The sequence below is a fragment of the Enhydra lutris genome, unplaced genomic scaffold, assembly GCF_002288905.1.
Source record: "Enhydra lutris kenyoni isolate GAN:26980312 unplaced genomic scaffold, ASM228890v2 scaffoldscaffold152, whole genome shotgun sequence".
Taxonomy (NCBI): domain Eukaryota; kingdom Metazoa; phylum Chordata; class Mammalia; order Carnivora; family Mustelidae; genus Enhydra; species Enhydra lutris.
The window spans coordinates 161,881-175,825 of NW_019154236.1; the positions used below are offsets into that span (position 1 = coordinate 161,881).

Sequence of the window (13,945 nt, forward strand, 5' to 3'; positions counted from 1 at the left end):
GGTGAATGGATAAAGAAGGTGTGATATATACTCACAACAGAATATTACTCAGCCATCAGAAAGGATGAATACTTACCATTTGCGTCGACGTGGGTGGAACTGGAGGGGATAATGCTGAGTGAACTAAGTCTGAGAAAGACTTACCATGTGGTTTCACTCATGTGTGATATAGAAACAGCTCAGCTCAGAGGGTCATAGGGGAAGGGAGGGAAAACTAATGGGGACTTATCGGGAAGGGAGAAAAACCAATGGAAACTCTTAACTAAAGGAAACAAACTGAGGGTTGAGGAAGGAGAGAGGTGGGGGGAATGGGGTTGCTGGGTGAGGGGCATTAAGGAGGGCACGTGACGTGATGAGTGCTGGGTGTTAGAAGTAACTGATGAATTATTTAACACTATATCTGAAACTAAGGGTGTACTCTATGTTGGTTAATTGAATTTAAATAAAATTAAAACACACATACACAGACATTTATGGCAGAAATTGGAAACCAAAACTCCTACTGGGCATTTGATGCTATGAGGGAATTACCATGAAATGTGAAATTATTTTAGTTGTTCTAATATTGCGGTTACAGAGTTTTGTTTTTGTTTTATTTTATTTTGTTTTTGGCGACCCCTTATTACCCAGAGATGCACTGGGAAATATTTACAGATGAAATGATATGTTGCCTGGAGGGCGTGGGGGGAGGGGAATAAGAGGAAAACAAGAGTGGCAGCGAGCTGACAGTTGTTGAGGTGGAGGGACGGGCAGCAGGGAGCACAGTAAGCCATCTCTCTCCTCCCATGTTGTCTCCAGCTAAAACGCCCCATCCCCAGGGCCACCAGCTCCCTGGCCCAGCAGTCACAGCCCTGAGGCTCTGCTGACCCTCTCGGCCTCACCCCCCAATACTGCCTCCCACCTCAGGCTCCCAGAAAATCTACGCCCGTGATGCTTCAGGCCACCTCGGCTCTGCACACATGGCTCCCTCTCCGGTACCTTCCTTGTCCCTCGGGGGGTGAGCTGAGCAGCAGTATGCAGGGCTCTCCGGGCCTGGTGCTCCCAGGGCAGCCCCTCCCCAGCCTCTTTCCCTTTCCAGAAAGGAGCTTCTGGAGGGCGGGGCTGAGCCCCACTCACTCCCAGATCCCCCCCACGCCCTGCATAGAGAGGTCGGCTCCCCAGCTGGACAAGTCTTTGTGGAAGAAAAGTCTCCAAGTGCCAGCCGCAGCAGGGCCCTGTCCAACCAGTGACCTTGCAGCCGCTACTGGACCCCTGCCCAACCACACTGCATGGCCGGGACTTCGCTTCAACTGGCCACCACTCTGAGCCTCAGTGCTGGCCTCTGCCTCCCCTACCCCAGGGCTGCTGGGAAACCCAGGACTGACAGTGGCTTTGGGGGTGTCACCTTAACTGTGGAGGGCTCACGTGGAGCCCTTAACTGTGGAGACACCTGTGAGGAGGGCTCATCCTGCTGGGGAACACAGGACAAGTGCGTGCGCCCACACAACGTCCTGCAAACCCTGGGGCTGGCAAGGGGCTCAGGTGACCTGGGCAGCTTCCCTCCCAAGGGGAACCTCAGCAACAGTCCCCCCACGCAGATGGGAAAAGAGAGGCCTGAGGGCTCAACGCACATACTTGGGCTGAGCTGGTAGCAAGGCAAGGACTATGGAGGATTTGGAAAGCCCCTGGCACCCACTACAGAATCAGCCCAGAAAGCTCAGGCAAGGCAGGCACCATGGGGCCCCAGGGCCTGGAGCACTCCCGGCTCAAATACCCCTCTGACTCTGAGCCAGTGGGACACGCCTGCATTGAGTGTGCGAGTGCATGAATGGCAGTGCACGTGGTGTACACAGCACGCGTGTGTGTGAGCACCAGTGTATGTGCGTGTGCACACGGGCATCACGTGTCTGTGAGTGTCAGCGTGCATGCAAGCATGGCACAGGGAAGGCACTGTCACAGATCTCTGCCTGGGAGCCCAGAGGGCCAGCTGGGGGCATTTCCGCCCAAGGCCGGTAGGGCTAAGGTCTAAAGGGCTGCAGGGGGCAGGTGGTGCCTGTGTTACCCAAGTCAGGTGGATAAAATAGAGGGTTCCTGGTTTCAAGCACCTGAAGCTCCTCAGTTCTCAACTTCTGATTGCAAGAGTCTCAAATTCCCAGATTTCAGAGGCCATGACGGGAAGAGGTCAGGAAGCTTGGGTCCCCCAACCCTACTCCCCACACCCTTGGGAAAGCAGAGCCCCGTCGCTCCCCACGCAGAGTGAGGATGTGATGCATCTGCAGGGGTCTGGGGTTTCCCATCCACAGGGCCAGCCGTACGCTCAGAGACCCGGGCAGGACTCCAGGATCAGGGCAGGACTCCAGGGTCGGGGCAGGCCCCCTCCTGCTGGGCTGCCCAGCTACACCATGCGGGCTAAAGATCCCCTCTGCTGGGCCATCCTGAGCCTGGTGATGATGGCACAGGAGAATCCATGCCCTCTCGTCCACTCCAACCAGGGCCAGGCCTGGCCCCTGTCTGTCCCTCCACCCCACACCACCTGCTCCCAGAAGCACTGGACTGCTGGGCTACCTCAGGAAACCTGCTGCGCTGTTCCTCTGTAAATAGGTTCTCCTGACAATCCTCTCAAAATAACTGAAAAGACCGTGTGTCTCAAGTGACTGGGAGAGTCACGAAGAGCAAATGGAGAGACGGTGCTGTGTGGCCACTTCCTGAGGCCCTGAGAGTTTCACTAACATGAACCCATTCAGACTTCACAAGGGCCGCCGTACAAGGAGGCATCATCATTAGTCCCTGCCAACAGGGTCACACAGGTGGTCAGTGGCAGGCCCCTCAGCACAGCACTCGCTGCCTCAGTGGGAGGAAGAAGCTCAGGAGATGGCAGGTCTCTTCTCTCTACGGTTTCCTGTGGGTTCCATGGAAAATGGGTCCTTGTTTCCCACTCCTGGCATCCTCCCAGCCCAATGTCGGCTGTCAAGCTAGAGAGGGGAGCAGGAGTGGAAGGGCTGGGCTCTGTTGCCCCCACCCCTTCCACAGGGATCTTCAGGAGTGGATGGAGGCCAGGGCTGGAAGAGCAGGGCTCGGGAAGGGAAACAAGATGGCCACAGTTGCTCTGGGGAGGGCTCCGGGGTGGAGGACTGGGAAGTGAGATCTGGTTGTATGGAGCCTTTTGAAGAAACGGTCATTCCTAGGCAAAACCTCAAGTGTGGCCCTTGAAGCAAGATGTGACCTCCATCACTGGGAAGAAGCGGGCCTCCCCCTGCCCACCTGAGGGGGCCGCAGACCCAGAGCCTGGTCCAAACACAGCCACCTCCTTTGACCCCTCCACGCCTTCTGTGACTTTAGGCAGATGGCTTCATCCTCCAGGCCTCTTTGTCTCTGTCCTAAAACTGAGTGAGCTCCAGAGAGATGACAAGGGAAAGAGCTCTAGAGAAGGGCCAAGTGGGCACTAAAGGGATGTAGTAACATCATTCTTGTCTGGTCAGCGGGGCAGGGGCTGCCTGAGGACATGCATTAAATTGGCGATGTAGGCCTAGCCCCACCCCACCCCTGCCACTCCCCATCCCATCTGCCCCCTGGCCAGCCAGCCCACCAGGGAGGGGCCCTGGAGACTGTGTGTGGCTTGGTGCATCCCCACCCAGCTCCTTTGGGCCCCACCTGCTGAGGACCAGATGGCACCTCTCAGTGGCCTCAGCATGTCCCCACACTTCAGACAGAGGCCGTACTGGGGGCTCCAGGGGAAAAACCTGCCAGGGGTGTTGGTACCCCACTGAGTATCAGGAGACCTGGTTCTAACTCTATCCTGATGTCTGACCATGGGCCAGTCCCTTGACTGCTCCAGGCCTCATCTCTGACAGCAGCCGGGGGAAGGGTGTGGGAATGCGGGAAAAGGCCAAGGAGGGGATGCTCAGGGCTCTGCGGGGACTGGAGACGGCTGTCAGAGCTCCTGAGGGGAGGGGCAGGGGTGGCTCGCGGTGAGACACTGCACACCACGAGGTGAGGGCACAGAGGCTTTATTGGGGACACACAGTGCAAGGAGTGGATGTGGGGGCTCAGGGTGAGGGTACAGTCTGCGTAAGAGGGCCCCCAAGCTGCAGGGGGAGGTCAAGCAGAGAGGCGAAGGGCAGGGCCATATCTGGGGTTCCGGCTGGCCCTACTGGCCATCAGACTGGGACTTCAAGCCCGCCAGGAACAGACCCCCGAGCGTAGAGTCAGAAACACCACAGCCAATCCCCACCTAAAGAATGCCCATTCCCAAACCCCACTCCTGTTTGCACGCCTCGAATGGGGCTCACCCTCCCAGCAGCTCCAGCCACTGTGGATGGCTCTTGCCTTCTCCCAGTGCGTCTGTTCGCTGGGCCCTGTGGCCCTCGCTGGGTCTGCTTCATGAGCAAAGTGTCATGGGCCTCTTCCTGACCAAAAAAAAAAAAAAAAAAAAACCCACCCAGATCTGGCTTAGAGACAGACAGAGTGTTGGGGGTACTTCCTGAGGTGCCCCTTGGGCCTGAGCCTTTCCTGCCCAGGGAGCAGGGAAAAACCTCACATCCCAGCAGGGATACTGAGGCCCCCAAGAATCTATTGACTCCAGCTCCAGGGCTCTGGACCCCTCTCTCCTGCTTCCCCCTGGCAGAGGGAAATCCCTTCACTATGCTGTTCCCTGCTTCACTGTATGAAGCTCAGAGGCTCTCAGCTCAGGAGCCCCCCTCCCCAAGGTCATCCGGACCAAGCCTCTACTAAGGGCCACCCATGAACCAATTGGGCAATACACAGTAGATCATCTAAAATCAGACTTGCTCGCAGGTACAGGCTCTAGAACATAGCCATGAACACAGCACTCTCTCTCAGTATATAAGCACACGTGCAGATAGATGCATCTCTACGTAACTTTTTCACATGTCCCCTCCCTGCCACTTACCCCCCTGAAGTCATCCCCAGTAGGGCAGGAGCTGGCAAGCACAGCCTCGAGCCTGCCAGCTGCTCCCCACTGCCCCAGATCAGCCCCCACAATGCTGCCTGAAGTCCTGGGGCCCCTGAAGCATCCCGGGACCATGCCAGGCCCGGGCCAGGAGCGGTGCCTTCCTGGGTCCTCAGGCTCACTGTTCACCTCTGGGATTCAGCGAAGGGCACTGCGGCCAGGAGAGCAGTGATCCCCCAGGGAAGCCGCTCTGTCGTCTGTCTCTCCGTCTCCTGAGGAAGCCCGAAGGCTGGTGCTCTGGATCTCTTTCTCTGTGTCTGTCTGTCTCTGTCAGTCTCTCTGAGTCTCTCTTCGGACAACGAAGCAGAGGGAAGGTACATGCCCTGGGCCCCACCACGCCTCCATGGTCTACAGTAGAAGCAGCGGCAGCCAGGTCAGCTTCTAGACTACAGGACCTCTGCATCCTCCTCACGGGAGCAGGAATGCCAGCACCAGGGAAAGGAGAGGAGGAAGCACACAGGCTCAGAGGGTCCTGGGCATGCTGAGGGCAGATCAGCAGCTAGAAGAATGTCCTCCAACACATGCCTGGGGTAAGGGAGCACGTGCAGGGGAGGGGGTGGCGGGCAGGCATGGGGAGGGCGAGGCAGCCAGCAGCACCCGTCAGAGCTGGTTAAAGACCACAGAGGCCTTGAGGTCAGCGGGCTCCAGGCCCTCGCCAAAGGTGATGAGGAAGTACATGACCCTGCGGATCTTGGCCAGATCCGATAGGCGCTCCCCAAACTCCAGGGCGTCGGCCTCGTTCCAATCCATGGCCTCCGAGTCCTCCTTGCGCCAGAAGATGGCAGCGGGGTCCAGCAGCTGGCGCGTCATGAGGTTGGTGAGGTCGGGCGTCCAGTTCTGGGAGGTACCCGTGATGGTGACCTTGCCCGGCTTGTCCAGCACCACGTCCCAGCGCTCGAACTGCAGCTTCTGCTGCTGGACGAAGTCCAGGCGGTAGACGGACTCAGCCGGCCGCAGCAGCTTCTCACCGTCCTGGCGCTTCTCCCCGCGCTGCTTCAGGCTCTCTACGCGCAGCCGCATCTGCTTGGTCAGGTCCTGGTCCAGGACCAGGGGCATGCTGAGCTGCGGCTGCTTCGGCCCGTCCTCCGCCATGCTGGGTGCTGCTGCTGCAACGCTGCCTAGGAGCCCCGTGTGCCCTGTGTGCAGGGGCCTCACCGCCAGGGCCAGAGGCCCCGGAGGACGCCCCGCCTACCCTTTGGCCCTCCCCGGGCCCCTCCCCTCTCCTTGCCCCTAGGCCCAGCCTAGCCCTGCCCTGCCCAGTGCTCAAAATGGGGGTGGGAGGCCCCCCACACCTTCTCTCTCCTCCTCCAAGAGGCAGGAACTGAGGCATAGCCAGCGGGCAGAAGGGCGACAGGTTCCTCAGGGACCAGGCTGCTGATGTCAATTGCTGTGGTAACAGCCCTGACAACCTGACTCCCACAGAAGGACTTGTTTGTGAAGAAGGGAGGGTGCCTGGGGCAGTAAGAAGGGGAGGGAGCTGGGGAGCAGGGGTGCACTGGAGAGGCTGCAAGACCCCCTGACAGGAGGGGAGGGAGGACAAGGAACAGAGCGGGCCTGCTGTTGGGAGAGGTTCCACCCCAGCCAGAACCTGAAGCCACCTCGCCTTCAGCTCAGCCTCACCCTCAGCCCTCCACACCCAACCGCCAAGGCCTTCGTTCCGCCTCCCAGGGGCCCTGGGAGCCCTCCAGTCCAGCCCCAGCGCCAGGACCAGCCTGGCCACCTCCATCTCTCACCTAACCCTGCTGGCAAACTTTAGACCTCATCAGAATCCCCTGCAGGACCTAGAACATGATCGCTAGGCTCCACCCCCACTGCTTCTGATTGAACAGGGCTGACCAGGCCTAGGAATCTGCATTTCTGCCAACCTCCTGGGGGATGCTGATGCTGCTGGTCCAGGGACTGGGAGAATCACTGACCTACAGGAGTCCTGTCCACTGGCCCTGCCTCCTCTCCAATGAATCCCAGCACTAATTCCATCCACATCAAGACTCAGTTTCCCCCTAGGAGACCTGAGGCTGAGAAAGAATCTGACAGACATCTGTTCTACAGTGGCTAAGGTGGAAGCAGGGGCTCAGCTAGCATATTCTAGTAAATGGAAGAACTGGAATATGTGAGGGAGGGGGAGAGGGGAAAGGGGAAGCTGCCATGACACGCCACACACAGAAAAGAGGACAGAGGCACAGGCCAAAGTGTAACAACTGAAAATGATCTGGAGGGTCTAGTGGACCACAAGCATAGTAACCGCTAGATGGAGGCTAAATCAGTCAGTGGGATCTTGGCCACGTGATCAGCAGGAGGTCACCCAGCAGCTGGTCCTGTTGTAAACATCTCAAATGAGGTCAGTTCTGGAGGCTGCTGGGGGCAGTCCCCCAAGGGCATTCGAGAGGATGCAAGACCTCAAGCTGCCTGACCCTCCCAGAACCTTTCACTCTGTAGCTTCAGGGGCAGAAGAGAGGGAAGCAACACGGCTGAGGAATTACTGTGGAGTTAAGCCGGCACCTAGAACAGGGCTTGCCACATAGGAGGCCCTCAGAAGCCGCTTGTTGAATGATTGAATGAATGAATGGCACTGAGAAGAGAACTAATGTGATAGGGCCCAAGGCCAACGCCAGCCAGAGGCGAAGATGTGCATATGGGGAGAGTACACAAACACTGACCGAAGCCAAAATGAGGTTTAGGGGCAGGTGTGTATTAAAGTGCAGGATGACGGACACGCCTGGAAGGTGAAGCCAGGGAGACTGGGCCTTCAGCAGAACACCTGCGGGAAGGGCAGATGCGGGCATGGGCTGTGGCCGCCATGGAGAGAGGAGGCCGAGGCTGCTGACGGTAAAGGCTGATGGAGCCGCAAACAGGACCTGAGGCCAGGATGATGAGGGCAGTGTGTCAGCCACATGGGTGTGGTAATCCCTGGGACACAGCAGCATTGGGCAGAAAAGGCTGGGAGACTGGAGGCTCCAAGCCCCTGGTGCCCGGGTAGAAGCTGTTCCACAAGGAATGGCAACAAGGTGGGCAGGGCCAGGTGGTGGAGAGCCAAGGGCATCAGCCTATACGGGCTGCCAAGTGGGGGGGTGTGTTCTGGAAGCTGCACCAAGGGGAGTGAGAATGCCCACCTCATCTCTGGACCTGCATGACGCCGGGGAGACCCAGGGGTTATATGACCCTGGGGAGAGCCTGGGCTCAGCCTGGGCCAGCTGCCGACCAGCAGGAGGAGGCTGAGGGTGGAAGGTGTCCAGGGCTTGGGCCTCAAAAAGGTGGGGCTGGAGAGGCCAGAGTGGGAAGGGAGGAGAGAAAGCAGGAAGAAGGCTGCAGGTGGGGCCAGGTCCAGGGCCACCCATGGCTCTCTGCTTGGCCACTGGACACCTTGGGAAGACCCACTAGAGCCTGGAGTAGGAATGAACAGAGGAGGAGAGCAGGTTCCAAACTTGCCTATGTGACTGCAAAACTGTGTACCGAAAAGCAATGCAAATGCCTCTTGAACCCCAACTGGAGAAACAGTCTAGAGGGAAACAGAGTAAACCCCAACACCGGTTGTTTAAGGCTAAGCAAGCCTTCAGCAACGCAGTACCTGTGTACATCTTCTATCCCCAGTGTTGGGAATGGCGTGGGGTACATCTGCTGCCCCGTCACCTGGGCTGAATGACCTGCTCTGTAGCTCACAGGCATGAGCTGCGCAGATAACGTGGGACATGTCGGCCACCCCCCAATCTTCCCTCTCAGACAGCCAGGGACTCACTTCTGCTCGGCTTTCCTCCTCTGGCCGGGGCACCCGAGGCTCGAGGCTCAGAGCAGGGATCAGGCCTGCCCCCACGCCTGGGCCTGCACCAGGCTCTGGGGGAGGTGAGCACCCAGAATGAACCAGGCCTGATGGCAAATGCTCCAGCCCACTGTCACATCCTGATTCCTGGTCCACAAAACCCAGTCACCTGAAATCCACTGTCCCGCCCTCAGAGAATGGACAGACCATAATGCCCCTACCAGGGATCCCACAAGAGGGAGAGGCCCACCGCCAAGAAGTGTCTACTAGAACAGAGGGACAGGTGGGGAACCCAGGGGTGGGTGGGAGGGAGGTGGATTGAACACAGGTATATTGCCACTAAATACCACCAGGCTTGCCCTCCCCCACCACAGGCTCCATTTATCCTCCTACAACTCTGGGGACTAGAAAGGTCAGGTTTACGGCAAGACAAGGAGAAGGAACCTGACTTGCCCAGTGTCACACAAAAGCATCCAACCAAGCATCCAACCGAGGTCTGGCTGGTTTCAAATCCTGTGCCCATCAGCCCCAGGTTGCATCAAGAACTAGAGGTAAAGGGGTGGCTTCCTGGAGGAGGGGGCACTACATATTGTGGGCATGGTGCACCAGTGTCCCGAGGTTCAGCATCCCCAGAGTGAGGAGGATGGGGGGAGTGGGAGTGGCTGGGCACCCCTGCTCCATGGAGAAAACGGTGGGTGGGGCAGGGGAGGCCCTGCAGGGCAACAGGCCCAAAAGTGAGGGGTGACAACAAACGGGGCCCAGTCAGCAGGGACAGGAGGGGAGGTAAGGCACAGTAATAAGCTCCCCAGGGCACCCCTCCTCCTTCTAGGACCCAGGAGCTATCACCACAGCAGCACCAGGAGGCGGAGTGCAATTAGCTGAGAACACCTTGTTCCCTCCAGCCTCCTAGGGACCGGAGCTCCTGGAGATTGCCTCCCAGTCCTTGAAGCCTCCAGACCAGCCAGGTCAGGTGCCCTGACCCCCTGCAGGCAGAAGCTCCCACCCAGCAACAAATAAACACAGATGGGCCACAGCTTCAATGACAGTCCTCCTGCCTGAGGGTCGGCTCCCTTCCTCCACTCACTCCCGCAGGCCAGACCCAGGACAAGAGACACAGGAGGCGGAGGCTCCTCCCTACGAATGACCAGAGAGCCTGTTTCCCAGGAGGGGACACGGTGAGCCAGGCTCTGGCCCCACTGAAGGCCCAGGAGACGTAGGGTAGGAGGGCCGGCGGCCGTGGTGCTACTGGCTGCTAGCAGCTCCATCCAACAATTTGGGGAGGTACTCTGTTCTCAGAACTTTCTTGAGCCTTCTCTGGGCCAGGATCCTGCTGGGCTCAGTGGGAAGATACAGCTGGGCCCGCTTTGCCCATGGGGAGCTCACCTCAAGAAGGGAGACCACAGGTAAACAGGGGATTACAGGACAGGGTGGGAAGTCTAGGGCCAGCCCTACAGGATTCCTGAGTGCTACCGTCAGCCCCAGACGTAATTGCAAATGGGCTCAGAGGCAGGGAGACCTTGTTCTGGGCTCAGAGAAGGGGCCTGGAGCCTGGAGACAGGGGCGGCGAGGACAGCCCTACATCCAGAGAACAGCACTGGGCCCCAGCCCTCTCTGGTCTTTGAGGCTCATGAGTGTCAAGATCCTACATGTGGCTCTCTGAGGCCCTTCCAGCCTGGATATCTACAATCACCCCCGTCTACAGGCTGCAGCAGTGACCTTTGCTGAGGGCTCTCCAGCACCTGGGTCCCCCCAGGACCATCAGGAGCCAGACCCCAGGGATACGCACCCTGGGGTGGCTTTGAAAGGTCACACCCCCGTTCAGAAGGCATGACAGTAGGGCACCTAACACAGTCCCAGCCCCGGCTAAGGGCATAGCTCCCTCTGACAGCTGGTGGATGCTCCCTGCTTGCCTGGGAATACCCATCATGTTCTATGAATGTTAATTACCAAAACATGAGTAACGCAGCCCCCACTCGCTGAGCACCGCACTGCATAGGCCCTTTGAGAACAGTTTCCCGTTTTGCCCTAACAAACTCCAAGAGGGAGCTACCCTCATATCCTGGTTTTTCATATGAGTAAACAGAACTAATTATAAAGCTACCAAATGGTGAGGCAAGGGCTTCAACCTAAGCCATCAGGCTGAGATGCCCAGAGCTTGTAAGGCCTGCTGCTGGCTCCTTATAGGAAGGGCAGGAAAGGCAGAGAGGAGCAGGGGGCAATGACTGGTATCTGCTAGCACAGGAACCTGCATGCAGTCCTGATGGACTCTATACAGACCAGCAGTCCAGCCTTTATCCCAGCCTCCCCACCTCCTCAGGAAGGGAGCTCTCCCTGTGGGATTAAAGGGCTGCACTTCTGAGTGTCACCACAAGAGGGCAAAGTGTCAGAACCAGAGCCAGTTCTTTACATCATGAGCCCTTGGCGCTGGTCCAGAACATCAGCACTTGGAACCAGGAATCATGAAACAAAACAAGCTGGACCACTCCCGCTGAACAAGGGAGAAAACTGAGGCCAAGATAAGGTCGAGGACTGACTGGCTAAGTCTATACAGCAGGTTCTGGCAGGGGGCCTCCAGAGCCCCAGCCAGTGGCGGCTCCACACTGCACCCGATTCAGGCAGCTTCCACATTTCACAGGCGCCAGTTCTGCCAGGGGTCTCCAGGGACACTGTGGGCCCCCAACATTCAGGTGGGGACATATCAGGATGCCCGTGGGAGGCACACAGATTCCCAGCACCCGGCCCTGGAGAACCTAAGCTGGCAGGTGAGGGGAAAGCGATTCTGCTGCTCAGCCAGAGCTGGGAGCCCTGGTGTCACCCCACCCCACACCGGCACAGGCGTTCATAACGTCACACCTGCCAGCTCAGGCTGCACCTCCCCGGGCCGGCAGCGAGGGCCCCACCCCAGGCCTTACCTTCTGCCACAGCGACTCCCGGGAGGCGAGTGACGAGCAGGCCGCCACAAACCAGCAGTTGCCCACTTGGCCCTGGTGCAGGTCGTGGGAGCTGATGCCATCCACAAAGAGGCGGGGGTCCTCACAGATGTCCTGCGGAGAAGACAAGAGCGGACCTCACTGCCAGTGTGGAGATTGGCCCGCCTCTCCTTGCAGACCGGGGGCCCCAGTGTGGCCGGTCAGTTTCTCCGAATCCAGCTCCCCCCGGGTGCTTCCCAGAAGGCCCTTCTCCCTTCCCCTGGATGAAGAAGTCTGCCCTTCAGGGCCAGAGGTTCAAGGGTGAACAGATGCTGTGGAAGGGCTTGGGGGACTGGCTCCGGGGCACCCCCTTCTGCCTGCCCTCTGTGCTCTTCCCCAGCCAGCAAAGGGTCAGTTCCCATCCTCCCCCAGCAGCAGCAGCCTGGCAGTGCCCACCCCAGCCCATCCTCAGGGGCCCCCATTCACACAGAGGGTGGGGACCCCAGGCAGAAACAAACAGCAAACTCACAGAGAATGAATGAGTGGCAAGGGCAGGGGAGAAGCAGGGAGCTGACCACGCCAGGCCCCGGGCCAGCACACCCTTAGGCTGTCTCACTGGACCCTCAACCCCATGGAGGAGTGTGGGGTTGTTATTCCAGTTTATGGTCAAGGAATGAAGGTTCAGAGAAGGGCAGTGACTTGTCAAGGACACACAGCAAGCAATGCCGAGCAGAGCTCCTGGAGGGTCTTTTGTGTGGCCAGTGTGGGTCCAATGGGCCAGGCAGAGACAGGGCTGGGCAGGAAGGCAGTGCCCTTCCCCCTTCCCAGTCCAGGTCTCTGCTTGGGGCATGCAGGTGCCCACCTGTGTCCCGAAGCATCTTTACTCCACAGAGCTGAGAGAGAGGGAGGGAGTGCTCCCCAAGGTGGAGGCGGTAAACACTGAGACAGGCCTGCCATACACCAGTCATCCTGCTGGCACCATGACCCATCCTCACCGTGATCCTGAGACGTGGGCACCATGCCCACTGTACAGATGAGCAAACCAAGGCCCAGAGAGGTTGAACAATATGCCCCACACATAGCTGGGCCTGGCTCCATCACAAAGAGCTACTGAGGTCCTACCACAGGCAGCCAGTAGAAGGCAGCAGTCAGGAAGACACATTTGCTGGCTGTGCAACTTCGGGCCAGCGCCTCAGCCTCTCTCAGCCTCCATTTCCTCACCTGTGCAAAGGAGGCATACCCCTGCAGGGCTGTGGGGACACCACAAATCCCAGAAGCCGGGCACTCCACGGGGATAAGGGGAAAACGGCTAGGGGTTCTCACTAAGGCGTCTGGGATTCCTGTTGCCACCTCTGCCTGGGAAAACCAGTGTTTTGGGGGGCCAGATTGAAGGCCCTAACCCCCCTGAGGGCGTGAACAGCTCCAGATGGGACTTCGGTGTGACCCAGAGCCAAGCCATAAGGTGACTTCCCCATAATAGAGACTGTGGCATGCTGCGGGTCGAAGTGATTCTGCCCCAGGTCATGGGAACCCAGTGAGGCTGGAAACTTGCAGAGCAGCCGTGCTATCAGGAAGAAAGGCAGGAATAAGCTGGCCTCCCTCCCCACGGCCCTTCTTATCTTCTCTCCAGGGCCTGGCCCACAGGCAGACCAGCGCCCGGAGCCAGGGAGAGCTGTGACTTAGCACCTGCCTCCCTGGAAGGGGGGGCAGGGTGGGAACTGGGGGTGCTGCTTCGTACCTGGAGGACCCCAGCCACATGGCCACCACGGGAGGTGACCTCCTCGTACCCCTACCCTTCATATCCTCAAAGCCAAGGTGCTGGAGAGACATGACTGGACGGTGGTCCACAGAGGAGGATGCCGAGGCCCAGGAGCCAGTGACAACCAAGGTCGCATGGCAGTAAGTGGGACAATGGGACACAACGCAGGTGGGCTGGGCTCCCTGACTAGGTCTCCTCCCTACTAAGCAGGGACCTCCGGCTGACCCCTGGGGCAGGGCCAACCATCCCAGCCTGGCCCTGGCACCTGGAAAGGGGCTTTGGCTCCAGACCCTTCTCTGGCCCCTGAAGAGAGACTGAGCAGAGGAGTCAGGAGTCTTGGCTCCCAGGCTCAGTGCTGCCCTGAGCCTCCGTGGTGAAGCGGGGTGCCTCCAGCTGGGCAGGGAGCTGAGAGGGGGTAGGGGTCTGGGGCGTCTTCCTACCACCTGCAGGCACAAGACTTGCCAGCTTGAGCTGAGGTCGGTGGTACCTGGACCCGCCCCAGAGTCCAGCAGCCACCCGGGGATACCCTGCATGGACAATCATACGAACAGCTCCCAAGGAGTGGGCACCAGCTC

The 13,945-nt window shown here is 58.8% G+C and overlaps 2 protein-coding genes across 3 annotated transcripts in view; both read right to left on the reverse strand.

Moving 5' to 3' along the window:
• LOC111140078 (calpain 5) overlaps positions 1 to 13,945 on the reverse strand; it is a 52,347-nt gene that overhangs the window by 18,189 nt on the left and 20,213 nt on the right. For both annotated transcript variants that reach the window (XM_022492466.1, XM_022492467.1), the window contains exon 3: positions 11,615 to 11,746. In XM_022492466.1, the coding sequence (XP_022348174.1) occupies positions 11,615 to 11,746 (132 nt within the window). The remainder of the gene's footprint in view (positions 1 to 11,614; positions 11,747 to 13,945) is intronic.
• On the reverse strand, positions 5,549 to 6,278 carry LOC111140079 (olfactory marker protein). Its single transcript, XM_022492468.1, is given in 2 exon segments — positions 5,549 to 6,062; positions 6,064 to 6,278. Coding segments are annotated over 2 exon segments (729 nt in total).